General features: G+C 37.3%; 1 protein-coding gene across 1 annotated transcript in view; it reads right to left on the bottom strand.

Annotated features, from left to right (window-relative positions):
- Positions 1 to 26,920, bottom strand: part of SLC2A13 (solute carrier family 2 member 13) — a 518,890-nt gene that overhangs the window by 268,918 nt on the left and 223,052 nt on the right. Inside the window, exon 4 of the mRNA NM_001192963.1 lies at positions 14,985 to 15,093. Within this exon, the coding sequence (NP_001179892.1) occupies positions 14,985 to 15,093 (109 nt within the window). The remainder of the gene's footprint in view (positions 1 to 14,984; positions 15,094 to 26,920) is intronic.

Below are 26,920 nucleotides of genomic sequence, written 5' to 3'. Positions count from 1 at the left end.
GAGCCTACAGACTTCAGGACTGAGTCATCTCAGGCCAAACAACTAAACAGAAGGGAGCACAGGCAAAACCATCAGTAGACAACTGGATTAAAGTTTTACTGAGCACAGCCCTGCCCACCAGAGCAAGACCCAGTTTTCCCCACAGCCAGTTCCTCCCATCAGGAAGCCTGCACAAGCCTCTTCTCCTCATCCACCAAAGGGTAGACAGAAGAAACTAGAATTACAATCCAAGCAGCCTCCAGAACTAATAAAACAACCACAGAAAAATAATCAAAATGAAAAGAAATAGAGTTATGTCTCAGATGAATGAACAAGACAAATCCCCAGAAAAACAACTAAATGAAGAAGAGATAGGCAATCTTCCAGAAAAAGAATTCAGAATAATGGTAGTGAAAATGATCCAGGATCTTGGAAAAAGAATGGAGAAGATGAAAGAAATGCTTACCAAAGATCTAGAAGAACTAAAGAACAAACAAACAGAGATGAACAATACATTAGAAGGAATCAATAACAGAATAACTGAGGCAGAAGAATAGATGAGTGATCTGAAAGACAGAATGGTAGAAATCATTGTTGCAGAACAGAAAACAGAAAAAAGAATGAAAGGAAATGAAGACTGCCTAAGAGACCTCTGGGACAACATCAAAACTCTGACATTTGCCTTAAAGGGGTGCCAGAAGGAGAAGAGAGAAAGGACCTGAGAAAATATTTGAAGAGACAAAAGCTGAAAACTTCCCCATCATGGGAAAGGAGAAAGTCAGCAAAGTCCAGAAAGCATAAAGAGTCCCAGGCAGGATAAACCCAAGGAGGAACACACCAAGACACATAGTAACCAAAATGAGAAAAATTAAAGACAACCATAAAATATTAAAAGCAACAAGGGAAAAAAGAAAAATAACATACAAGGGAAATCCTGGAAGATTATCTGTTGATTTCTCAACAGAAACTCTATAAGCCAGAAGGGAATGTCATGATATATTCCAAGTGATGAAAGGCAAGAAACTACAACCAAGAATACTCTACACAACAAAACTCTCATTCAGATTTTAATGGAGAAATCAAAAGCTTTCCACATATGCAAAATTCAGAGAATTTAGCATCACTAAACCAGCTTTACAACAAATGCTAAAGGAACTTGTCTGGGCAGGAAACACAAGAGAAGGAAAAAGATCTACAAAAAATAAACCCTAAACAATTAACAAAATGGTAATAGGATCATACATATCAATAATTACCTTAAATGTAAATGGATTAAATGCACCAACCAAAAGATGTAGACTGGCTGGATGGGTACAAGACAAGACATATATATATATATGCTGTCTACAAGAGACCCACCACAGACCTATGGACATTTACAGACTGAAAGTAAGAGGACCGGAGCACGTACTTCACACAAATGTAAATCATGAGAAAGATGGAATGAAAGTGAAAGTGGAGTCATGTTCAACTCTTTGCGACCCCATGGACCTTAGCCTACACCAGGTTTCTCCGTCCATGGGATTTTCCAGGCAAGAGTACTGGAGTGGGTTGCCATTTCCTTCTCCAGGGGATCTTCCTGACTCAGGGATCAAACCCAGGTCTCCCACATTGCAGGCAGATGCTTTACTCTCTGAGCCACCAGGGAAGCTAACAATACTCATATCAGACAAAACAGACTTTAAAACAAAGGCTGTAAGAAGAAATTAGGAATTGGTACAATTCTAGTTAATCTTTTGTAGATGCTTGAATTTAGAAGTACATCCAAGGTTATGGGGGCAGAGTGTGATCACAGATGAGAAAAACCACAGAAAGATCTCAAAGAGAAAGAAGGAAGAGAATGCATACAGCCAGAAAAAACAAAACCACAATGTCACATGATCACAGAGGCTGAGCACATGACTCTCCAGTTTCTGCTCTTAGCTCTGATGAAATAAAAACTCATATTTTAAGGCAAGACATAAAAAAATGTAATATTTTCCTCTGCCCATTTTGGCCTCCATTGTTCCTTCTAGTGTGCAACTGCATTATGCCTTAACCAGATCTCCCCAACAGGAAAAATACCTACTGAACCATATACATCAATTTTTCTCCTTCTGGCATCAGCAGTGTAGCTCCTTAGAAGATAATATTGCTTTCTCAACCCTGTAAGTGGTCTTAATGACCCACTATTTGCCTTGTAGGTGTAGACATCTTTGGTGAACTTTATGTATATCCAGTGCTTATTTATCATTTCCCTTAAAGATAGTAATTGATGCAAAATAGACTGATCAAACAACCTGGGAATATACTGAGTCAAACCTAATAGAAATTCTTAGATTAACTACCTACTTATAACCTACCACCTATATTACTTATATTCTTTCTATTTTATAAGGTTGTTGGTTCCTTTATTACCAAATGTATGATGGAACCTCAGATAAAATTATTCATGATTAGGTGATTTGAAACCACTGATCAAATAAATAGTTCTATAAGATCAATGGCTATAATAGTGTAACTGTAGGTATGGGAAGAAGCAATGAGAGGGAACCATTTCCTGGACCATAACAGATTAGGTGTTATGGTGGTCCAGAGGCTTCTGGTTACTGTTAACAGAGCCTAGTCCAGTAATAGCACATTGAGTGGCCTATGAAGTAAATCCCTGCCTGATCTGGGCATGAGCATACCTAATGCTATGAAACAAGTTGGTCATGAAATGTCTCCCACACCCTGGACAAAATTAAGACCAAAAAAAAAAAAAAAATTAAGATAGAAAGGGACGGGATTGTACAATAAAGAACGCTGCCAACCATCCAGTTCTATAAGAACCAAGTCATTAATCGCTGCAGTTGCTTATCAACAATATAGCCTGAAAGGAATTCCGGGTAAAGATCAAGATAAGGCAAAACTGACAGCACTGCTCCTCAGACAGACAGATATTTTCAAGAGAAATTTTTATGAACCTGATTCTTTCGTCTTCTCATACCTATGAAAACACTAAAACCATTACCTTAGATGTCTATTTCTAGTGACTAACAACAACCTTCTACAAGAGATGTGTGCTTGGTCACACATACCCTCTTCATATGTGTGACCCTCTTCATATTTTCTTTAAGGGAAAATCATATGTACACTGCCCTCCCTCTTTGCCTCTTAAAAACAGTTCTCAACATTCTGAGACTGTCTTTAGGTTATTTTCAGGTTTGCTCAAATAAAATTTTCCACTTCTTTCTTAGATTGACATTGATTAATTTTTTTCACAAGCCCCTTGGCAGGTTCAGCTTTATTTCTAGACTTCAACCCTGTGCCCTTATTGCAAATCACTCTTGTTTTTGTAAAGTTAGGTTTGAGTAAATTGTTACTTGCAAATACAATGAACTCTAACTAAAGCATGGCCTAAACTTGGACAGATAATGAAAATGAAGATAATAGGAAGAATATAAGAGATGTTGTGTTTGTGTTCACTCAGCCGTATGTGACTCTTTGCAATTCCATGGACTGTAGCCCTCCAGGGTCTTTTGTCCATGGGATTCTCTAGGTGGAAACACTGGAGTGGGTTGCCATTTCCTCCTCCAGGGGATCTTCCTGACCCAAATATCAAAACTGCATCTCCTGTGGCTCCTCCTTTGGCAGGCAGATTCTTTACCACTGAGCCACCTGGGAAGCTCAGTAACAGATGATAAGGGAGTAAAAGTGAAGGGAATTGCAACTAGTTGAATTTGGACGTCTTGGTTCCCCAGCCACAGTCCTGGGTTCCCACTGGTCAAATCCTTCACAAGAGGAAGAAGGGCAGAATTGGTGAGAAACAATTGGGAGTCAGTCTTGTGCATGTAGAGGTTGGTGAGAATAGGATATCTAAATAGAAATGCCCAGCAGTTGGATATGACTATGCATCTCAGAGCAGTTCTGATCTGGAAATGTATGCTAGGCCATCTCTAACAGGTAGATGGTCACTGAAACTATGGAAGGTAACAAAATCTCCCAGCAGAGTTATAAGCCAAGGCATGGGGAGCACTAGCATTAAAGTGTAAACTGAGTAGAAAAAGTCATGAAGGAGACTCAAGGTGAAATGCTGTGCTGTGCCAATAAGGGAAATTTCTTAAGAAGAATGCTGACCAAGTGAGGACAGCCCAGATAGCTGAATTATTGAGAGGATAACAAATCCAAGTATGGGAAGAGGAGAACCAAACTCCCCAACATCTGAGGACCTTCTGTGAGGCAGACATTTCCTTACCTCATTTCATCCTCAAAACAACCTTTCAAGACAGGTGGCACTACATCTTTTTAAAGATGAGAGGAAAAGACTAAGGTTCCCTGGGGGTGGGCTACATTATGTTCTGCATGTCTAGTCCCTGGAGGAGTGCCTTCCCCTTATTTGTTTAAAGAATGAACATTTCTACAATTTTGTAGGTGGTGCTCATGGTAGAGAACCTGCCTGACAATGCAGGTAGATGTAAAAGGCACAGGTTTGCTCCCTGGTTCGGGAGGATCCCTGGAGGAGGACATGGCAACCCACTCCAGTATTCTTGCCTGGAGAATCCATGGACAGAGGAGAATGCCAGGCTGCAGTCCACAGGGTCTTACAGAGTCGGATACAGTTGAAATGACTTAGCACACACGCACCTGGAACTAACTGGACTGGTTACTCTCAAACTCACATATGATTTGGGGAGCAAGGTTCTACTTTAGGGACAGAGCAGGCCTATTTCCTAGAGCATACCCCTGGATTTCGTGCTAGTATTTCAATTCATTGACAGCATCTCTATTTCTTCTGCTTACCTTTCAGCATGACATATGAGTGACAGAAAGGTCAGTCAAGGAAACTATATCATATATCACCAAAGACGTCCTAGGGAACCCAAATCTTAGGGTATTTTACAAACTGGTCGGGGGGGGGGTAATAAATTTCCATTAATTATTACAAAATTTTAAATTCATACCTGACTTAGGAAACATGCAGAAAGGATTTGACTATCTTTTGATGTAAACCACAAATCGTGCCACTCAGGGTATACTTAGTCACAGCTCCTACACTTCCTAGGGAGGCATTGTTTGTTCTTATTGTTTAAAGGTCACTGAGGAAGAGTTGACTCATTGGAAAAGACCCTGATGCTGGGAGGGATTGGGGGCAGGAGGAGAAGGAGACGACAGAGGATGAGATGGCTGGATGGCATCACTGACTCGATGGATGTGACTCTGAGTGAACTCCGGAAGTTGGTGATGGACAGGGAGGCCTGGCGTGCTGTGATTCATGGGGTCGCAAAGAGTCGGACACAATTGAGCGACTGAACTTAACTGAGGTCTTTTCTGGTTCGCTTATACGTGGAATCTAGAAAAATGGTTGAAATGAACTTATTTGCAAAGCAGAAATAGAATAACAGATGTAGAGAACAAACTTATGGTTACCAAAGACGTAAGGGGGAGGTTGGATGAATTGGGATTGACATATATACACTACTATGTATAAAGAAGAAACTAGATCTACTGTATAGCACTGGAAACTCTACTCAGTGCTCTGTGGTGACCTAAATCAGACGGGAATCCAAAAACGAGTGGATATATGTATACATATAGCTGATTTATTTTGCTGTATGGTAGAAACTAACACAACATTGTAAAGCAACTATACTCCAATGAAAGTTAACTTTAAAAACATCACTGAGGTCTTTTCTCCCTGACTAAACCATAAGAGGAAAAGAATGTATCTAACACTGAAGCAGATAACAATCCTGTCACATTTATTAGTTAGAAAAAAAAAATACTATTTTTCACTTTTCCTATATTTTGAAAATTAGAAACAATTATCAAAAAAAGGGGGGGTATGATAACAATTTTGTATTTACAGAGGATGCTTCAAATGTTGGACTGATGGATGGGTTTGGGCCAAAGAGGACAAGTTAACTATGCAATGCCTCTGCTTTTCACAAATGATCTTGCATTTCTAAGCTGCTATACACAGGGAGCAGAAGGGAAATTAACATGATCTCAGTCCCTCCCTTGGGCCTGAGCCATATAGGATATCTCATTTAAACACCACAAGAACCACAGGAGGTATTATTCTTGATTTTCAGGTCACTGAGGCTCTGAGAAGTTAAGAAGCTTGTAGAGTTTACATCCGAGTAGTGAGTTTCAATTTAAATTCAGATCTAACACAGTAGGTGGTGTTAATATTTGAAGTACCATGTTTCTGCCCCTAAAATGACTCCAGATAAGGAAAAACATTTAAATAACAAGAACTGTTTATATGTGCCCTCATTTTCCAGATAGAATTAAGTCACTCATTTTTCATTGGTCATATAGCATATTAATTTGTCCTTTTATAATAATGCATTATAATTATTTGGTCTATCTGCTTAGGAAGAATATAGACTTGTATCTGAAACTCTATTAACAATACAGTAAATGATGGTTGAAAAATAAATGAATGAATACTTGAGCAGATATAGTTTTAAGATTCTTGTTACAGGACAAAATTATCTGTGAATACACAAAGCAAACAAAAGATTATCATATTCAAGAAAATATATTCTCATAAAATTTCTTATGAAGCTCACATTTTATTGCTTACATTTTTGAGACTAAAATCTCCTGACAACTTTTCATCCAAGAAAGGTTTAAAGTATTTCAAACACAAATTTTGACCTTCTACTTTCACTTGAAACTCCATTTTTCCTCATTCAAATGTACATTAAAGTCCATCTACTTCACTTTATGGACTTCCTAGGTAGTGGTAAAGAACCTGCCTGCCAATGCAGGAGACTTCACTATTCTTGCTTGGAGAATCCCATGGACAGAGGAGCCTGGTGGGCTATAGTCTATGAGGTGGCAAAGAGTCACACAAGACTGAAAAGATTTAGCACAGCATGGCACTTCACTTTATTGGTAATCAGAAGGAAGGGAATTAACAGGCACACCCAAATTTGGTAGAGATAGATCTTGAAGCAAATTATCCTGATTCCTGGATCAATATTCTTCCCAGAACACTAAAGTCATTAATCAAGAGTGAAACATGAAACTTTTTTCTCAACCATTCAATAGCTTTCATCCAATGAACACAAATGACTACAATATACTCATCTTGAGACATTCCAATGAGACATGCATATTACCTTTCAAAGGCTTTTTGGATTATATTATGAGCCCTACTGAGGAGGCAAGAGAAGAGAAGGCTCACATTAATGTTAGCATTTTGTTCCATTCATACTACCTGCTGAGAACTTCAGAGAGAGTAAAACAACCCATTTGGTTCAGACTTACAATGTGAGAGAGCAAATCCTTATTCTTTTCTTATTTCCTGTCAACTTTATTTTTCTCTATATTTACCACCAGCTGGCTTGCTTTTTGTACTATGTTTCCTGATTGCATGGTCATTTTTCACACTAGGAGACTTTGTTGGGGATAAAATATGATAATGGAACAAATTCAAAACTATTGCACTTATAGAATTAAATTATTAAATATGATTAAGAAGTATAATACCATTAGGCTGGCCTGTCCAGGAACTCTAGATCAGCATATAAAGCAAAGGCCTCAACTGGGTACTAGCAGTTTAGTCTGATGCATTTTATAACTCTTGAGATGGATGCAACTTTATTAGCTCATAGTCATTTTGGACTTTTATCCTTGGGTGATACTGAATTTCACTAACTTTGGTTTGTTTACATATCACTCCCAGACAAGTTTTAAAATGACAGCCCCAGGCACTTAAGGTGTTCTATCAGTAAAGGGTAGCCCAGATGACCCAGAGTCAGAAAATCAGGTTCTACCCTCAGTCAGTTTTCACCCCAATCCCAAAGAAGGGCAGTGTTCAAGAATGTTCAAACTACCACACAACTGTGCTCATTCCCCATGCTAGTAAAGTTATGTTCAACACCCTTCCAGCTAGGCTTCAGCAGTAGAAGCCTATTCAGTAGAAGCTCAATTCAGCGTCTTGAATTGAGAACTTTCAGATGTACAAGCTGAGTTTAGAAAAGGCAGAGAAACCAGGGATCAAATTGCTGACGTTCACTTGATCACAGAGAAAGCAAGGGAATTTCAGGAATACGTTTACTTCTGCTTCATTGACTATGCTAAAGTCTTTGACTATGTAGATCACAACCGACAGTGGAAAATTCTTAGAGATGGTAATATCAGACTATTTTATCTGTCTCCTGAGAAAGATGTATGTGGGTCAAGAAGCAACAGTTAGGACCTTACATGGAACAACTGACTGGTTCAAAATTGGGAAAGGAGTACGATGAGGTTGTATACTGTCACTCTGTTTATTTAACTTATATGCAGAGTTCATCTGGAGAAGGCAATGGCACCCCACTCCAGTACTTTTGCCTGGAAAATCCCATGAATGAAGGAGCCTGGTAGGCTGCAGTCCATGGAGTCGCTAGACTCGGACACGACTGAGCAACTTCACTTCCACTTTTCATTTTCATGCACTGGAGAAGGAAATGGCAAGCCACTCCAGTGTTCTTGCCTGGAGAATCCCAGGGATGGGGAAGCCTGGTGGGCTGCCGTTTATGGGATCGCACAGAGTCGGACACGACTGAAGCGACTTAGCAGTAGCAGCAGCAGCAGCAACAGAGTTCATCATGCAAAATGCTGGGCTGGATGAGTTACAAGCTGGAATCAAGACTGCCAGTAGAAATATCAATGTCAGATATGCAGATGATACCACCATAATGGCAAAAAGTGAATAGGAACTGAATAGCCCTTTGATGAGGGTGAAAGAGAAGAGTGAAAAAGCTGGCTTAAAACTCAACATTCAAAAAGTGAAGATCATGGCATGCTATCCCATCACTTCACATCAAGGGGAAAAAGTGGAAGTAGTGACAGATTTTCTCTTCTTGGTCCCCAAAATCACTGCAGATGGTGACTGCAAGCATGAAATTAGAAGACGCTTCCTCCCTGGAAGGAAGGCTATGACAAACCTAGACAGCATTTTAAAAAGCAGAGACATCACAAAGGTCTGTATTGTTAAAATCCATGGTTTTTCCAGTAGTCATGTAGAGATGTGAGATTTGGATCATAAAGAAAGCTGAGCACCAAAGAATTGATGTTTTCAAATGGTGGTGCTGGAGAGTCTTGAGAGTCCCTTCGTCAGCAAGGAGATCAAACCAGTCAATTCTAAAGAAAATCAACTCTGAATACTCACTGGAAGGAGTGATGCTGAAGCTTCAGTACTTTGGCCACCTGATGTGAACAGCTGACTCACTGGAAAAGACCCTGATGCTGGGAAAGATTGAAGGCAAAAGGAGAAGAGGGTTGCAGAGGATTAGATGGTTGGATAGCATCACCAATTCAATGAACATGAACTTTGGCATACTCTGAGAGATAGTGAGGAATAGGGTGGCCTGGCTTGCTGTAGTCCATGGGGTCAGAAAGAGTCAGACACAACTTAGCAATTGAACAACAACAACCCTCAGCTCTAAAACTTGTGTTACAGTGGACAAGTCACTTTAACTCATTAAGCTTTTGCTTCCTTAGTTTGAGAATAAACAGAAGAACTGCCTTGCTGACTCACTAGGATATTTATAAAGAACAAGAGAGGTCACGTCTATGAAAATTTTTATAGTGTTATATGTAAAAAATAGTAAACATGTTTGTTTTTACCATGACAATAAATAATTATATTACTGAAGAGGCTAAAAGTGTTGTCCTATTTTTCCTTTTCTGATAATACTTATTTTACATGCTAGTAGTACCAGGTATTAGGTTGGTGTAAACATAATTCTGGTTTTGGACAGTGAACTTTAAATCATTATAACTAGACTCAAAAACATTTTTATTAAACAAAGTATTAACCATTACAATCAACGAATTTTTGCAAATGAGAAATAAATCTGTCTACTTCTGTAGCATAAAAACTCATGCTTTGGGATTTGACAAACTCTTGGAAAGCATTTTCTGCCTACTGCTGGATGTGGAAGTGATTTCCCTGCAAAAATTGTCAAGATGCTTGAAGAAGTCATAGTCAGTTGGCAAGAGGTCAGGAGAATATGGCAGATGAGGCAAAACTTTGTGGCCTAATTCACTCAATTTTTGAAGCATTGGTTGTATGATATGCAGTCAGGCATTGTCATGGAGAAGAATTGGGCCCGTTCTGTTGACCAATGCCGGCTCCAGATGTTGCAGTTTTCGGGGCATCTCATCAATTTGCTCAGCATACTTTCTCAGATGTAATGGTTTCGTTAGGATTCAGAAAGCTGTAGTGGATCATACTTGTAGCAGACCATCAAACAGTGACTATGACCTTTTTTTGTGCAAGTTTGGCTTTGGGAAGTGCTTTGGAGCTTCTTCTCAGTCCAATCACTGAGCTAGTTGTTGCTAGTTGTCATATAAAACTCACTTTTAATCGCTCATCACAATCCAATTGAGAAATGGTTCATTGCTATTGCAAAGAATAAGGGAAGACAACACTCTAATGATGATGCTTTTGATATGTGGTCAGCTCATGAGCCACTGACTTATGGAGCTTTTTCACCTTTCCAATTTGCTTCAAATGCCAAATGACCATAGAATGGCTGATGTTGAGTTCTTCAGCAACTTCTCGTGCAGTTGTAAGAGGATCAGCTTCAATGATCCTCTGTACTGTGAATTTGTTAGCTGTTTGTTAACCACCACTGCACTGTAAAGTTGTAAGCAGTCCCTGAGCCAAATGTGTTGCTGATATTGTGCGTTATCTCTGCTGCTTTATGGCCCATTTTGAACTCAAATAAGAAAATTGCTCAAACATGCTTTTTTGCCTAACAGCATTTCCCTAGTCTAAAATAAATATAAAATAAACAGCAAGTAATAAGGCATAACCAAAAAAAAAAAAAGAAGCAAGAAATGCACATGAAAATGGTGTATAACATAACCACATTTATTTACAAATATATTTCAATATAAAATAACAAAGTTCAACAATGCAAAACTGCAATTAGTTTTGCACCAACCCAATATTAATGCTTAGTAAATGATATTATTAAGATTAGTATTGCAAGGCCATTTTTTCCAAAGCCATCTATTATCTCTAGTAAACACAAAGAAGTAGTGATCCACCGGGGATTAAAGCAAAGCAGTCATGCAAGTGGGAATGATCTGCCCATCCTATGTAATTGCCTATTTCCCACCCCTACTTTGTTAGTAGAAAAGAGAAAGAAGAGATAAATCTGGAAGCATTAATCTAAAAGAAGAACAGCTTAAAAATAGCAGACTATTTAGAGTGTCCAAAAGAAATTTATACACCCATAATCCCTTTTACCTGAAGCTGACATAAAAGCTTAAAATTCTGGATTTCCTTCTCCTCTTTATTGCAGATTTTCTGTGTAACCTTAAAATGATCCATTTAAACACTTGCTTTTCCCAGGTAAAACTCTGCTACCTTCCACCTGTCCAAGATGGACTAATTTTATGATTATCAAGACATATCAAAATATAGCTTATTTTAAGTTCCTCAAAAGAAGATGCTAACAAACTCAAATGTAGCCAAGTGTTTCCTTTCTTTTATTTTCTCTCTTTTTCTTTTTTTCCTCTTTCTCCCTTCCTACCACCTAATTACTCACGCATCCACATTTTGGTTGTGGTAATAATAATGTGGGAATGACCCTTTTATTAATAAATTAAAAACTCTTAGCTAGAGATTGGAAAATTATTGACACTATAACTGGAGTTTAGAATAGATCACATGAGAATTACTTGAGTTGTTTTCACATTAATCATCATAATCTTCATAGATCACTACTCTTCCATTTATTTTGACATGGGAAATTATTTTATTGGTCTGTGAGGTAGTGCAATAATATAGCAGGAATATATCAGGAAAACAGAACACTATTTGCTCTGTTCTTCTCTCTTGTGAATAGAGAATAACCTATTCAGCAGCATGTTTGAAATTACTGATTAGAGTCAAAATAGAAAATTGCCTCTTCTAAAAGTTAAATGTAGTGTCTGAAGTATGTAACAGTTTTAAGACCTTAGGAGTCCTATGCTCTATATGACAGGAGGACCATAAGGTATGGGTTAGGATATAAACACGACTTATACAAATATAAGATACCTGAATACACTCACAACATATTATTTTCATAGCAGAGAATAAATATTTTAAGAAATAAATCTATTTCTTTATCTGATATAGAACACTAATTCATGGATATAGAAATAAAGATCCTAATGAAGGAGATTAGAGAAAACTAAACATGGTAAGATTACATAATACAATTGTAAGGATGATTTATGTTTCAATGTTTTTTCATATGATCTTTTATGAACTGTTCTTGGTAAAAGTCAGAATTCAAACTTGGGGTAGAAAATGGATTTTATAAAAAATATTTCAACTTCTACAGATTATTAAGTTTGGGTTGGAAATATAAAGGAGCACTGCCTACTTCATTTTCCACTTGAAAGAGAAGAAGTGAAAAAGAATAAAGAGCAATATACATAAAAATATTCATAAAAATAGAATTCTGAATTAAATAACATTTTAAAATGAAAAAATGTAATAGATATTTTCTAGTAAAGGCAATAAAAAGCTATTAAGCTGCAGCTATTAAGCTGAAGTCCCTTGGACTTCAAGGAGATCCAACCAGTCCATTCTGAAGATCAGCCCTGGGATTTCTTTGGAAGGAATGATGCTGAAGCTGAAACTCCAGTACTTTGGCCACCTCATATGAAGATCTGATTCATTGGAAAAGACTCTGATGCTGGGAGGGATTGGGGGCAGAAGGAGAAGGGGACGACAGAGGATGAGATGGCTGGATGGCATCACTGACTCGATGGACGTGAGTCTGAGTGAACTCCAGGAGTTGGTGATGGACAGGGAGGCCTGGTGTGCTGCGATTCATGGGGTTGCAAAGAGTTGGACACAACAGAGCGACCAAACTGAACTGAACTGAACTGAAGGATAGTGGGGGAAAAAATGAAAAAAGAAAAACATATACATGCACACACATGAATACAGACTAGATAAAGTAGAAGAAAACACATTATATGAGGATCCTAAATTAGTCATTTTCTATCCAAATAATAAAAATAGCACAGTCTATTTTAAAGAAATTGATTTACAGTTTTATGGGCTTAAAATATGAATGTCCGAAGTTATATACTATGAAAAACCAACAGTTACTTAGCATCAGATCAGATCAGATCAGATTAGTCGCTCAGTCATGTCCGACCCTCAGCGACCCCTCTGTCCATGGGATTTTCCAGGCAAGAGTACTGGAGTGAGGTGCCATTGCCTTCTCTGAGTTTGTGATAAGCATAGTACATTAATGACTATCATACATCTTAAGGAATATCAAGATCCTTATAGTCATATCACTTGATCTTACTGTGAAAAGACTGAGAATTTGGAGAAATAAACAGTTTATTAAAATTTGAAAACCTGAATCAGCACACTTTACATTAGATATCACAAGTGGACTATATAACAATCATTTCAACTAGGAACACACTGGCTTCACCTCACCCACCAATTAGATTGGCCCTGTCTGTGATCCTTGTTTTATAGGAATACAAAAAAGCACAACAAAAATTCACTTTCTATGCTTTAAACTTGTCAAATTTAAATGCCTAGAAAAGGGTAGAACAAACAAAAGTTTTTCAGAAATAGGACATATGTTAAATTACGTTGATGAACTAGATTTATACATAGGATTATTACTGAATTGCGTTGTTTGAAAGATTGATGCTAGCCTTGTTACAATTCCATACTATTACCACACTAAGGACAGTGGATGTGCCTCAGAAAAGTCATGGTATGCCACGTCCAGACACAAAAATGTTAGGTGCTAATAGATATGATAATGGTGAGGAAAAAATGAAAGTAAATGTTAGAGGGGAGGAGAGAACCAATATTAAAATGTAGTTCAGAAATCTAACAAGGATTACCATTAAAGTCAAATTCACAAAGGGTATAGATATATTCAAGTTGGAGTTTCTTAGTAAATTCCAACTTAATCTAATGGGTCCTTGGGCCCTAGTTATTTTAACTAATTCACTCTTCTGAAACTACCACAGAATAATTCATTATAACCCAAGTAATTAAAAAAATAATCAAAAGTCCCCAAAACAAATGTTTACTAGGTAAAATCTAATTTTACATAATTTGTATTTTTCTAATGAATAATTTTAACCAGTATGTATAGGGGAAAGCTTCTGAGAACATAGCTTTTCATCAATAACCAGATTCTCAGCAAAAATCAGCTTTTCTATAACCCATATTCTATCACCTAGGATCTTAAAAGTCTTCTCTTGGAACAATCTTACGTAGCTCTCTTTATGACAATTTGAAATTCTGTATTAAATTGTGAATTTATTTAATGTGTTGTTTCCTGCACCAGCCTGTGTATTCTATAAGGCCAAGGACCATGTCTCCTGTATTCACTGCTATGTATCTAGCACAAAATCAACCATCAAAAATGGGTTTAACATCGAATGAATGAAATACGGCAGAACCCCCACTATTCACTCTGCTTCACCCACAACACACATACAACTTTGAGAGTTACTTTGAAAATTAGAAAACGCGGAACTTTTGTATATTCCCTACTTTGCTCCCAGTCCATCCCTGGTCCACTGTACTCTAGTTGTAAAAAATGTACTTCTATGAATATTCTTATCACACTGCATTGTAACTGACTGCCCTGAAAGGAAATGAACTAGTTGTGTGTCCACTGATCTCTAATAAATGCCAGGGTTACCCTTTGGTTTACTTTTTAATGAGAATCAAGAAATAGCTTATGAAAAATGAAACATTTAGTAGCTCAGAATAAAATAAATTAATTGATGGCATAAAAAAGAAATTGTAAGAAATCAAATAAAGCCAAGAATTACAATGAACAAAATAAGTCACTTCCTTCTAGTTAAAATTTGGTAAGATTTTTAAATTATACAGTTTTTTTTTTTTTTAATACTGTACGGTTAAGTATCTCCCCAAAGGAGACTTCTACACATTTAATAAAAACAAATCATCAAGGTTCCTACTATTTTTTTCATATAAAATAATTCCTCACAATCTTTTCAGTAAAAAGTTAGAAAGAAATACATACATGATGGTGTTAATGCCTGAGAGCTGTTGGAACATTTGTAGACCACAACCCACAATTAACGCTCGGCGAGTTGGGGGATAACTCAGCATTCTGCAGATCACAGGTCCAGCTTTTTAAAAAAAAGAAGGAAAAAGAAGGACACAGCTATTATTTTTAGCTTCCACAGTAATTATTCCCATTAGGATAAATTTCCCCAAATCTCTATGGAATCAACACAACTTGGCATTTAAAAACAGAACATGTGTACTTTTATAGAAATAGGGGCATAATATATTTTTGAAAACAGTAAATATATGAGTTGAAACTATAAAATCAACTAGAGAGAATTCAAGTTAAAACATTTTATGGATACTAGGGGAAGATCTACATAACTGTAACGGTTAGAAATTCTTTTTCCTTAAACTCCTATGAGCTGTAATAACCACTCTGTTCTTCTGCTTCCCAGGCAATTAACTACTATTTAAAATCCACTCAATGTGGGACAACTTACAAAGTCACTGTAAAAATTGCTTTAATCAACTGAAAGAATGGCATTCATTAAAAAACAATTAAACAAGGAACAGAATTTATTACAATTTATTTGACTAAAGTAACAAGATTCATTCCAATGTATTTAACTAAAGTTAAGGAATCTGACTGTGATATCAGACTCAGTTATGACTGAAATGAATATTATTAATAAAAATACCCAAAAGATAATAAAGAGATAAAATTTTAAATCTATTTTATATAGGTATATGTATGATATTTATAGGTTTTTTTAATAGTTTCCTAGTGGTTTTAAATGATACTTTAAAAATATCAATGGGCTTTCAAAATGGTGTCTCTATATCAGAATCTAGACCAATTCTGAAAAGCTCTAGATCTGAACCCCCAGGCCTTAAGTAAGGTAACTAACCAATTGAGGCCTATCATTCGGACATAACTACCAAAAGTGCCCCTTCTCTTCCCAGAAGTGCTTGTTACAACGTCACAGAGGCATGCTGTATAGTGTCATTGTGGTGCCAGAGTTGACTAAAAGGATCTTTGGTATTCCGCTGTATAAGAAATAGCCTGTGATCACTAGGATGTTAATTGCTTCATTAGAGGAATTTTTCCTGGAGGCTATTTTTTTTTTTTTTTTAAGTAAACCCTAAACCAAGTCATTGGAAGGACTGATGTTGAAGCTGAAACTCCAATACTTTCACCACCTGATGCGAAGAGCTGACTCATTTGAAAAGACCCTGATTCTGGGAAAGATTAAGGGCAGGAGAAGGGGACGACAGAGGATGAGATGGTTGGATGGCATCACTGACTCAATGGACATGGGTTGGGTAGACTCCAGCAATTTGTGATGGACAGGGAGGCCTGGCGTGCTGCAGTTCATGGGGTCACAAAGAGTCAGATATGACTGAGCGACTGAACTGATACTGATACTGATACTGAAAACCAAGTCTGGTAGAAATCTGAGAAAATTTCACTATTTTGGAATCTTCTGGAAATCTAATACTCCAGTTCACAGAAATGGAATAGAATGTGCTATTGTCTCAGCAATAAAAGTTCATACAGGATTGCAAGACAGCACATTAATTAGTATTGAACATTACTGGGTGAAGATATTCATCTCTACAAAGGAACGATTATAATCACATGAAGACTTGATTGACTTCCAACAATTTTGTCTCTAGATGGTAAGACTGGACACACTCATTTAGAAAGCAGGCTAAGAGTATTATAAATGTCAAGTTGTTTTATATTTAAGTAAAGTTTTAAGAAGGTTGTTTCAAATAGGTAGCTTTTATGACAATATAGAAATATATCTGGATCAGTTCTCTGAAAAGCAGACTCATCTGCAAACTTAGAAATCTATGAATGAGCCACAAAATAAGGACTGTGCACACCATCACATAAATATCTACCTATTTCCATAAATCAAAAAATTCATATAAAAGATTATTCAGTGGCTAAGTTGTAGCTGATTGTTTGTTATCCCATGGACTGTAGCACTCAGGCTCCTATGTCTTTACAGAATCAGACTTTACTTTCACCACCAGACACGTCCACAGTAGAGCACTGTTTACACTTTGGCCCATTACTTAATTCTTTCGGGAGTATTTAGTGATTGCCTTCCATCCTTCCCCAGTAGCATACTGGACACCTTCCCACCTGGGGAGTGCATCTTCCAGTGTCATATATTTGTGACTTTTCGTACTGTTAATAGGGTTTCTTGCGGCAAGAATAACAGAGTGGGTTGCCATTTCCTCCTCCAGTGGACCATGTTTTGTCAGAACGCTTTATTATGACACATCTGTCTTGGGTGGCCTTGTACAGCATGGCTCAAAGCTTCACTGAGTTATGCAAGCCCTTTCACCACGACAAGAAAGTGATCCATGAAGGGGAATATATTATAATTTACTTTATATACCATGAAAAAAATTTAAAGACAACAATTATGATGTTGTGACAAAACAGAACAAAACAAACAACACCCAAATACATTTTTCAGCTTTTAGGAAACTCTATAGATGAGAAACTAGTCTTCTGCAAGAAATCTATCATAATCTTTGGATAGATGTATCTATTTGCTCTATTAACCTGTTTCATGACTTGATAGTTTAAGCAATACTGATATAGGATGGCAGAAAAATAAAGAGAAAATGATGACAAATTAGGATTAAAGTTTTATTAGCCAAAATAACAAGAGATAAATTATCACACAACATCACATATTTATTTCCAGTTTTTGTTTTTTTTTTAATCTGGGTTTTGAAAAACAGAGCTAGAGTAATCAGGTTCTGTGACTTTTAACTATACTCGAAGGCTGCAGGAATCAAAACAGCATGTACTGGCACAAAATCAAAAATATAGATCAATGGAACATAATAGAAAGTCCAGAGATAAACACACGCACCTATGGCCATTGATCTATGATAAAGGAGGCAAGAACTAGACATGGAACAACAGACTGGTTCCAAATTGGGAAAGGAGTATGTCAAGGTTGTATATTGTCACCCTGCTTATCTAACTTATATGCAGAGTACATCATTGCAAATGCTGGGCTGGATGAAACACAAGTTGGAATGAAGATTGCTGGGAAAAATATCAATAACCTCAGATATGCAGATGACACCACCCTTACAGCAGAAAAATGAAGAGGAACTGAAGAGCCTCTTGATGAAAGTGAAAGAGGACAATGAAATGCTGGCTTAAAATTCAACATTCAAAAAACAAAGATCACAGTATCCGGTTCCATCATTCATTCATTAATTATTTCATTTCAGGCACTTATTCGTCTCCAACTCTTTGCGACCCAAAGGACTGCAGCACGTCAGGCCTCCCTGTCCATCACCAATTCCCAGAACTTTAAAAACAAACTTTAAAGTTCTCAAACTCAGAGTACTCATGAGTACTCAAACTCATGTCCATTGAGTCGGTGATGCCATCCAACCATCTCATCCTCTGTTGTCCCCTTCTCCCCCCGCCTTCAATCTTTCCCAACATCATGGTCTTTTCAAATGAGTCAGCTCCTTGCATTAGGTGGCCAAAGTATTGGAGTTTCAGCTTCAACCTCTAGTTTCAGTCCTTCCAATGAACAACCAGGACTGAACTCCTTTAGGATAAGCTAACTGGATCTCCTTGCAGTCCAAGGGACTCTCAACAGTCTTCTCCAACACCACAGTTTAAAAACATTAATTCTTTAGCACTCAGCTTTCTTTATAGTCCAACTCTCACATCCATACACGACTACTGGAAAAACAATAGCTTTGAATAGACAGTCTTTTGTTGGCAAAGTAATGTCTCTCCTTTTTAATAAGCTGTCAAGGTTGGTCATAACTTTTCTTCCAAGGAGCAAACGCCTTTTAATTTCATGGCTGCAGTCACCAACTGCAGTGATTTTGGAGCTCAAAAAAAAAAAAAAAGTCTGACACTGTTTCCACTATTTCCCCACCTATTTCCCATGAAGTGATGGGACCGAATGCCATGATCTTCGTTTTCTAAATGTTGAGTTTTAAGCCAACTTTTTCACTCTCCACTTTCACTTTCATCAAGAGGCTCTTTAGTTCTTCTTTGCTTTCTGCGATAAGGGTGGTGTCATCTGCACATCTGAGGTTATTGATCTTTCTCCCCACAACCTTGATTCCAGCTTGGGCTTCATCCAGCCCAGGGTTTCTCACGATGTACTCTGTATATAAGTTAAATAAGAAGAGTGACAATATATAGCCTTGACGTACTCCTTTTCCTATTTGGAACCAGTTTGTTGTTCCATGTACAGTTCTAACTGTTGCTTCCTGACCTGCATAGAGATTTCTCAAGAGAAAGGTCAGGTGGTCTGGTATCCCCATCTCTTTAAGAATTTTCCGGATTTTATTGTGATCCACACAGTCAAAGGCTTTGGCATAGTCAATAGAGCAGAGATAGATGTTTTTCTGGAACTCTCTTGGTTTTTGATGATCCAGCAGATGTTGGCAATTTGGTCTCTGGTTCCTCTGCCTTTTCTAAATCCAACTTGAACATCTGGAAGTTCATGGTTCATGTATTGTTGAAGCCTGGCCTGGAGAATTTTGAGCATTGCTTTGCTAGCATGTGAGAGGAGTGCAATTGTACAGTAGTTTGAGCATTCTTTGACATTACCTTTCTTTGGGATTGGAATGAAAACAGACCTTTTCCAGTCCTGTGGCCACTGCTGAGTTTTCCAAATTTGCTGGCATATTGAGTGCAGCGCTTTCACAGTATCATCTTTTAGGATTTGAAATAGCTCAACTGGAATTCCATCACCTCCACTAGCTTTGTTCGTAGTGATGCTTCCTAAGGACCACTTGAATTCCCATCCATGATGTCTGGTTCTAGGTGACTGATCACACCATCTTGAATATCTGGGTCATGAAGATCTTTTTTGTATAGTTATTCTGTGTATTTTTGCCACCTCTTCTTAATATCTTCTGCTTCTGTTAGGTCCATATATTTTCTTTCCTTTATTATGCCCATTTTTGCATGAAGAGTTCCCTTGATATCTCTAATTTTCTTAAAGTGATCTCTAGTCTTTTCCATTCCATCTGGTTCCATTACTTCATGGCAAATAAATGAGAAACAATGCAAACAGTGACAGGCTTTATTTTCTTGGGCTCCAAAATCACTGCAGATGGTGACTGCAGCCATGAAAAAAAAAGACATTTGGTCCTTGGAAGAAAAGCTAGGACCAACCTAGACAGCTTATTAAAAAGCAGAGACTTTTTGGACTGCATGATCAAACCAATTAGTCTTAAAGGAAATCAGTCCTGTATATTCATTAGAAGGACTGATGCTGAAGCTGAAACTCCAATACTTTGGCCACCTGATGTGAAGAACTGACTCACTGGAGAAGACCCTGATACTAGGAAAGATTGAAGGCAGGAGAAGGGGATGACAGAGAGTGAGATGGTTGGACGGCATCATCAATTTGATGGACATGAGTTTGAGCAATCTCCAGGAGTTGGTGATGGACAGGGAAGCCTGGCGGGCTGCAGTGAATGGGGTCACAAAGAGTCAGACATGGCTGAGTGACTGAACTGAACTGAACTGAAAGACACTTTCTTCACTAAGAGGTGCTAGGAGAATTAGACAGCTGCATGCAAAATAATAAAAACTGGAAATAGAACTGCCTTATGATCCAGCAATCCCACTGCTGGGCATACACACTGAGGAAACCAGAAGGGAAAGAGACACGTGTACCCCAATGTTCATCGCAGCACTGTTTATAATAGCCAGGACATGGAAGCAACCTAGATGTCCATCAGCAGATGAATGGATAAGGAAGCTGTGGTACATATACACAATGGAGTATTACTCAGCCATTAAAAAGAATACATTTGAATCAGTTCTAATGAGGTGGATGAAACTTGAGCCTATTATCCAGAGTGAAGTAAGCCAGAAGGAAAAACACCAATACAGTATACTAACGCATATATATGGAATTTAGAAAGATGGTAATGATAACCCTGTATACGAGACAGCAAAAGAGACACCAATGTATAGAACAGGCTTATGGACTCTGTGGGAGAGGGAGAGGGTGGGAAGATTTGGGAGGAAAAAAAAAAAAGACCATATATATTGTACTATGTAGTTTTCCAAAGAGCATTGACAACGTATATATTTCTGTATAACTATTTCCTATAGTATATTAATTGTGCCAGTGGTGTGATATAATTGACTTATGACTGTGAAATCAAAAAAGTTTATATTTAAGTGAAAAAAAAAAGAAAAAAAAAGAAATAAATGTAAAATTATTTAAAAAAAAAAATAATAAAGTTAGAACACTTCCTAGTACCGCACACAAAAATAAACTCAAAATTGATTAAAGACCTAAGTGAAGGCTAGATACTACAGAAATCCTAGAATAAAACATAGGCAGAACACTTTCTGACATAAATTGCATCATGATCTTTTTTGATATATCCCCTTTATTTTATTTTGAAAATAAAAAAAAGATAAATGGGGCCTAATTAAACTTAAAAGAAACTGTAAATAAAATGAATAGACAACCACATAATGGGAGAAAATATTTGCAAACAAAGAGGCTGACAAGGGATTAATCTCTCTAATATACAAATAGCTCATGCAGCTCAATATAAAAAAAGTTAAAAACAACAAACAATCCAATCAAGAAATGGATGAAAGATCATATTTCTCCAAAGAAGACATATAGATGGCCAAAGGACATGCGAAAAGATCACTAATTATTAGAGAAATGCAAATAAAAACTACATGAGGTATCAACCTCACACAGGTCAGAATGGCCACCATCAAAAAAATCTATGAACAATCAATGCTGGAGAGGATGTGGAGAAAAGTGAACCCTCCTACACTGTTGGTGGGAATGTAGATTGGTACACATGGAGAAAAATATGAAGGATCCTTAAAAAACTAGAGGTAGAGCTACCATGTGATCCTGTCATCTGGAGAAAATCATAATTTGAAAAGATACATGCATCCAATGTTTATTACAGCACTATTTACAGTAGCCAGAACATGGAAGCAACCTAAATGTTCATCAACAGAGGAATGCATAGAAAAGATCTGGTGTATATATGTACAATGGAATATTACTAAGCCATGAAGCAGAATGAAATAATGTCATCTACAGCAACACGGATGGGCCTAGAGAGTGTCACAATGAACTAAGTCAGACAGAGAAATAAAAAAATCATATCACTTTGTTTACATGTAGAACCTTAAAAAAATGTTACAAAATGAACTTATTCATAAAACAGAGTCACAGATGTAGAAAACAAACTTATGGTTGCCAGGGGGAAACAGGGGGAGGGATAAATTGGGAGATTGGAATTAACATATGTACACTACAATATATAAGACAGATAACTAATAAGGACCTACTGTATATAGGTTCTCAAAACTCTGTAATGACCTATATGGGAAAAGAATCTAATAAAGAGTAGACATATGTATATGTATACTCGATTCACTTTGCTGAAGAGCTGAAACTAACACAATACTTTAAATCAACTATACTACAATAAAAATGAAAAACAATCTTACAGATAAAAAATATGGTTACATCAGGGTTTTAGACTTTCTTTTGGTTTGGAATTCCTGATAATTATAAACAATGGTAGTTCCTTTATTGTACTGAAATGTTTTTTAAAGATAAATTTTGGTCATAGCAGCTGTACATCTGATTATGCATAAACAGATTTAAATAGTTTTCTTTCATTAAAATCATAAACTAAGCTTTATTAGGCAGTAAAACTGACTTCATGAATGCAAACCATTAATCTTCATTTTATGCAAGCTATGAGGCAAGAAATATTCAAATATATTAATAGGTAGAGTGTGAAAATTTTAAATGTCATGCTCTACTTATAAAATGTCTTTTGAGTTTTATAATTAAAAACATTTTAAGTACACAAACATTTCACAGTTTATTGTTAACAAAATATTTGTCTTTGAAAAACAGAAATTCCCACACAATAAAAACTAAAGCCTCTAGATAATTAAAGCAAAATGGAAATGCAGAATACAAAATATAATACATAATAAAACAATACAGGCAAAAATTCCAAATGGGTTAATCTTTTCCATCATTCTGAACACTTCATACTAAGTATCAACAACTTTCACAATGATCATCCAGTTGTGGCAGGGGCTCTGGTGTAAAGGACAGTCTGACAAGTGCAGCCATTCCTGTGGACAGGCTGACTGTGAAGAAGCTGAGCCCACATAATTTTCTCCAGGTATGATTAAAATATGCACTAGACCACACTTTTATAAAATTCCAGGTCCTGACTTCCACTTTCAGACAAGATGAAGTAACAGTTATCAGATTTCCCTCCAATATGCAACAATTAAAAAGTCAGGCAACAATGCATGAAACAATACTTCACATGATAAGGAGACAAAGAATACGACTCCTGAGATTCAGGAAGTAAATGAGATGAACCCTACAAATGCCCCAGCTAAAATCTGGAATAAAGTATTCAGGCAGTAATACAGAAAGCTGCAGTATGGGGAGGGGAAACCAGGCAAACTGATGGCCACCTTAAGTTGAAACAGTGCAGCTCAGGACTCAGGTGACTATTCACAGTGCAGAGTGCTGGAGAGAAGAGAATGTCACAGAGAGGACACTGGAGATATGCAGGACTCTTTGAATTTTCAGTTGAGGACTGATCAGTAAACATTTTGTGAAGAAACTACCCCAGGTAGGAGAAAGAGTTGCAGGAAAGAACTAAAGTAATGAACTCCAGGAATTTACACAGGACTAGCATAAGGAAGAATACTCAGAAGAGTTTTACCTCAGTAATATATATATTTAGTCCAAGGTTAAACATTGCTTGGACACCATCTAAAACAGTTAAATTAAAGACTCAAATGCTTCCAAGAAAGTGAGTAGCATCCCAGAACCAAGTTCAACAGTAAGATAAAATTTAATAGTTCTGGCATACCATAAAAAATTACCAGGCATGCAAAAAGGTGGGAAAGTACAACTTGTAATGATAAAGAGTTTAATTTAGCAAGAGGACATAACAACCCTAAACGTCTTTGCACCTAAAAAAAGCTTCAAATTATATGAAGCATAAAACACAACTGCAAGGGAAAACAGAAAAACCCAAAGTTAGGCTTGGATATTTCATTGCCTCTTTCTGAGTAATAGTCAAAATAGGCTAAGCAAAGATAATCAGCAAAGATACAGAAGACATCAACAACACGATAAACAAACTTGACCTAGTATTCAGACAACATCCTATAGACCAAATGTTCTTTTCAACAGTAAATGCATGTTAAATGTCTTAGAACATTTATTGAGATAGATTATATTCTGAGCTCTAAAACTGGTCTCAATTAATTTAATAGGATTCAAGTCATACAGAGAGTGTTCTCTGATTATAATAACATTAACATACAAATCAATAAATGGAAAGATAATTGGAAAATACCCCCCAGATCAGAACCTGAATAACAAATTTCCATGGATCAAAGAAATAATGGGAAATTAGAAAGTATTCTGAACTAAAATAATATGAAAATGCATCATACAAAAACTTGTGGAATGGAGCTAAAGTAGAATAGAGGAAAATTTATAGCAACAACCTTGGCTTCCACCTTACAAAATCAGAAGAGGGACAAAAGAAACCCCTCAAAACACAAGATAAAATAATAATAAAGATCAGAATGGAAATCCATCAAATAGATAAGGAGACAACTGAGAAAAAAAAATCAATCAAATGAAACCAAAATCTGGCTTATTGAAAATATCAATAAAATTGATAAACTTTGAGCCAGATTGTGGAAGGCTGAATAATGGCCCCTCAAAAGATATATATCTCCTAATCCCTAGAGCTTGTTAATGTTACCTCAGATGTCAAAATATAGTGTTTGTGGATGTGAGTAAGGATTTGTCATATGGGAAGATTATCCTGGATTATTCCAGTTGGGCCTAAAAGCTATCACATGTAACCCAATAAGAGGGAGGCAAAAAGAGATTCAGACAGAATAGGAGAAGGCAATGTGACCATGAGTGCATATGTTGAGTTGATGTAGCCATAAGCCAAGGAATGCTGGTTAATATTTTTTTTATAAAGCAAGAAACAGATTTCCCTCTGGAGTCTAGTGGGTGCATGGCCCTGCAGACACTTTTATTTCAACCTAGTAAAAGTTATTTTGAACCAGACTGTGAGAATAAATTTCTATTGTTTTACATTACCAACTTTGTGGTAATTTGTTACGACAGCCATAGGGAAAGACAAGGGAAAAAAAGAGAGAAGACACAAATCACCAACATCATAAATGAAGGAACTAAAATCAATATAGATATCTACAGATATCATGAGAAATGCTGGGCTGGAAGAAGCACAAGCTGGAATCAAGATTGCCAGGAAAAATATCAATAACCTCAGATATGCAGATGACATCACCCTTATGGCAGAAAGTGAAGAGGAACTAAAAAGCCTCTTGATGAAAGTGAAAGAGGACAGTGAAAAAGTTGGCTTAAAGCTCAACATTCAGAAAACGAAGATCATGGCATCTGGTCCCATCACTTCATGGGAAATGGATGGGGAAACAGAGGAAACAGTGTCAGACTTTATTTTTTGGGGATCCAAAATCACTGCAGATGATGAATGCAGCCATGAAATTAAAAGAGGCTTACTCTTTGGAAGGAAAGTTATGACCAACCTAGATAGCATATTAAAAAAGCAGAGATATTACTTTGCCAACAAAGGTCCGTCTAGTCAAGGCTATGGTTTTTCCAGTGGTCATGTATGGATGTGAGAGTTGGACTGTGAAGAAAGCTGAGCACCAAAGAATTGATGCTTTTGAACTATGGTGCTGGAGAAGACTCTTGAGAGTCCCTTGGGCTGCAAGGAGATCCAACCAGTCCATCCTAAAGGAGATCAGTCCTGGGTGTTCATTGGAAGGACTGATGTTGAAACTCCAATATTTTGCCTACCTGATGCGAAGAGCTGACTGATGTGAAAATACCCTGATGCTGGGAAAGATTGAGGGCAGGAGGAAAAGGGGACGACAGAGGATGAGATGGTTGGATGGCATCACCGACTCAATCGAAATGAGTTTGGGTAGGCTCCAGGAATTGGTGATGGACAGGGAGGCCTGGCGTTGCTGCATCTCATGGGGTCGCAAAGAGCTGGACACGACTGAGCAACTGAACTGTACTGAACTGAACTGCCATTATCCCCAGCCTTAATTCCCAAGTTATCTATTGCAAATCATTGATTTCAATCTGTTCCTTTCTCCATTCCTATATCTAAGGAGTTGAGCATCATTTACAAATAGGAAAACAGGCCATTCTGGTTTCATGCCAAATTAAGCATTTCTATGAGCCAGGCCCTCCATGCTGGCCAGAGGATCTCCATTCATCTCGAGTTGGCTTTCAATTAGATTCCCATAACATCTATTTCAACACTCCATCTCCTTGGAATTCTGTCATTCTCTGCAGCCTCTCAGACCAAATATTCTCTAGTCCACTTATCACACCTGAAGCACCAACCATGAGTTTACTCTTTGCTAGGTACAGAAACAGAAACAGGCTCTGCCTTGGAAGACTTCAAAATATTGGGGTGGGGAGGAAGTCATGCACAGAAATGAAACAAGCTACTGCACACCAGTTTAAGGGCTCTAACAGAGGTTCATGTAAAGTATTATGAAACTGAGAAATAGGGAAGAACCCAGAAAGAGTGTGCAAGCTCAAGGACATGTAAAGAGAAGTCGTCATTTCTCTCCCCAGACCCTATGTTACCTAATTTCATTTTAATACAGGACAAAAAAAAAAAAAAGTGTCATTTGGCTATCATTCCCTCTTCCTACTTCCCATACCCAGTGAGCTGCCAAATTCTAATGAAAATTAATGAATATACACCTGACTCATTTCCACAAAATATCAGGAAAATTCTTGCTTTTGCTTCTGTGCCCTCTTTGCCTCCCCAGCTCTCTACTGTCCTGCTTGGCGC

The sequence above is a fragment of the Bos taurus genome, chromosome 5 (genome assembly GCF_002263795.3).
Source record: "Bos taurus isolate L1 Dominette 01449 registration number 42190680 breed Hereford chromosome 5, ARS-UCD2.0, whole genome shotgun sequence".
Classification (NCBI taxonomy): domain Eukaryota; kingdom Metazoa; phylum Chordata; class Mammalia; order Artiodactyla; family Bovidae; genus Bos; species Bos taurus.
Note: the sequence above shows the minus strand (reverse complement) of the source record. Positions and strands in the feature narration are given on the sequence as shown.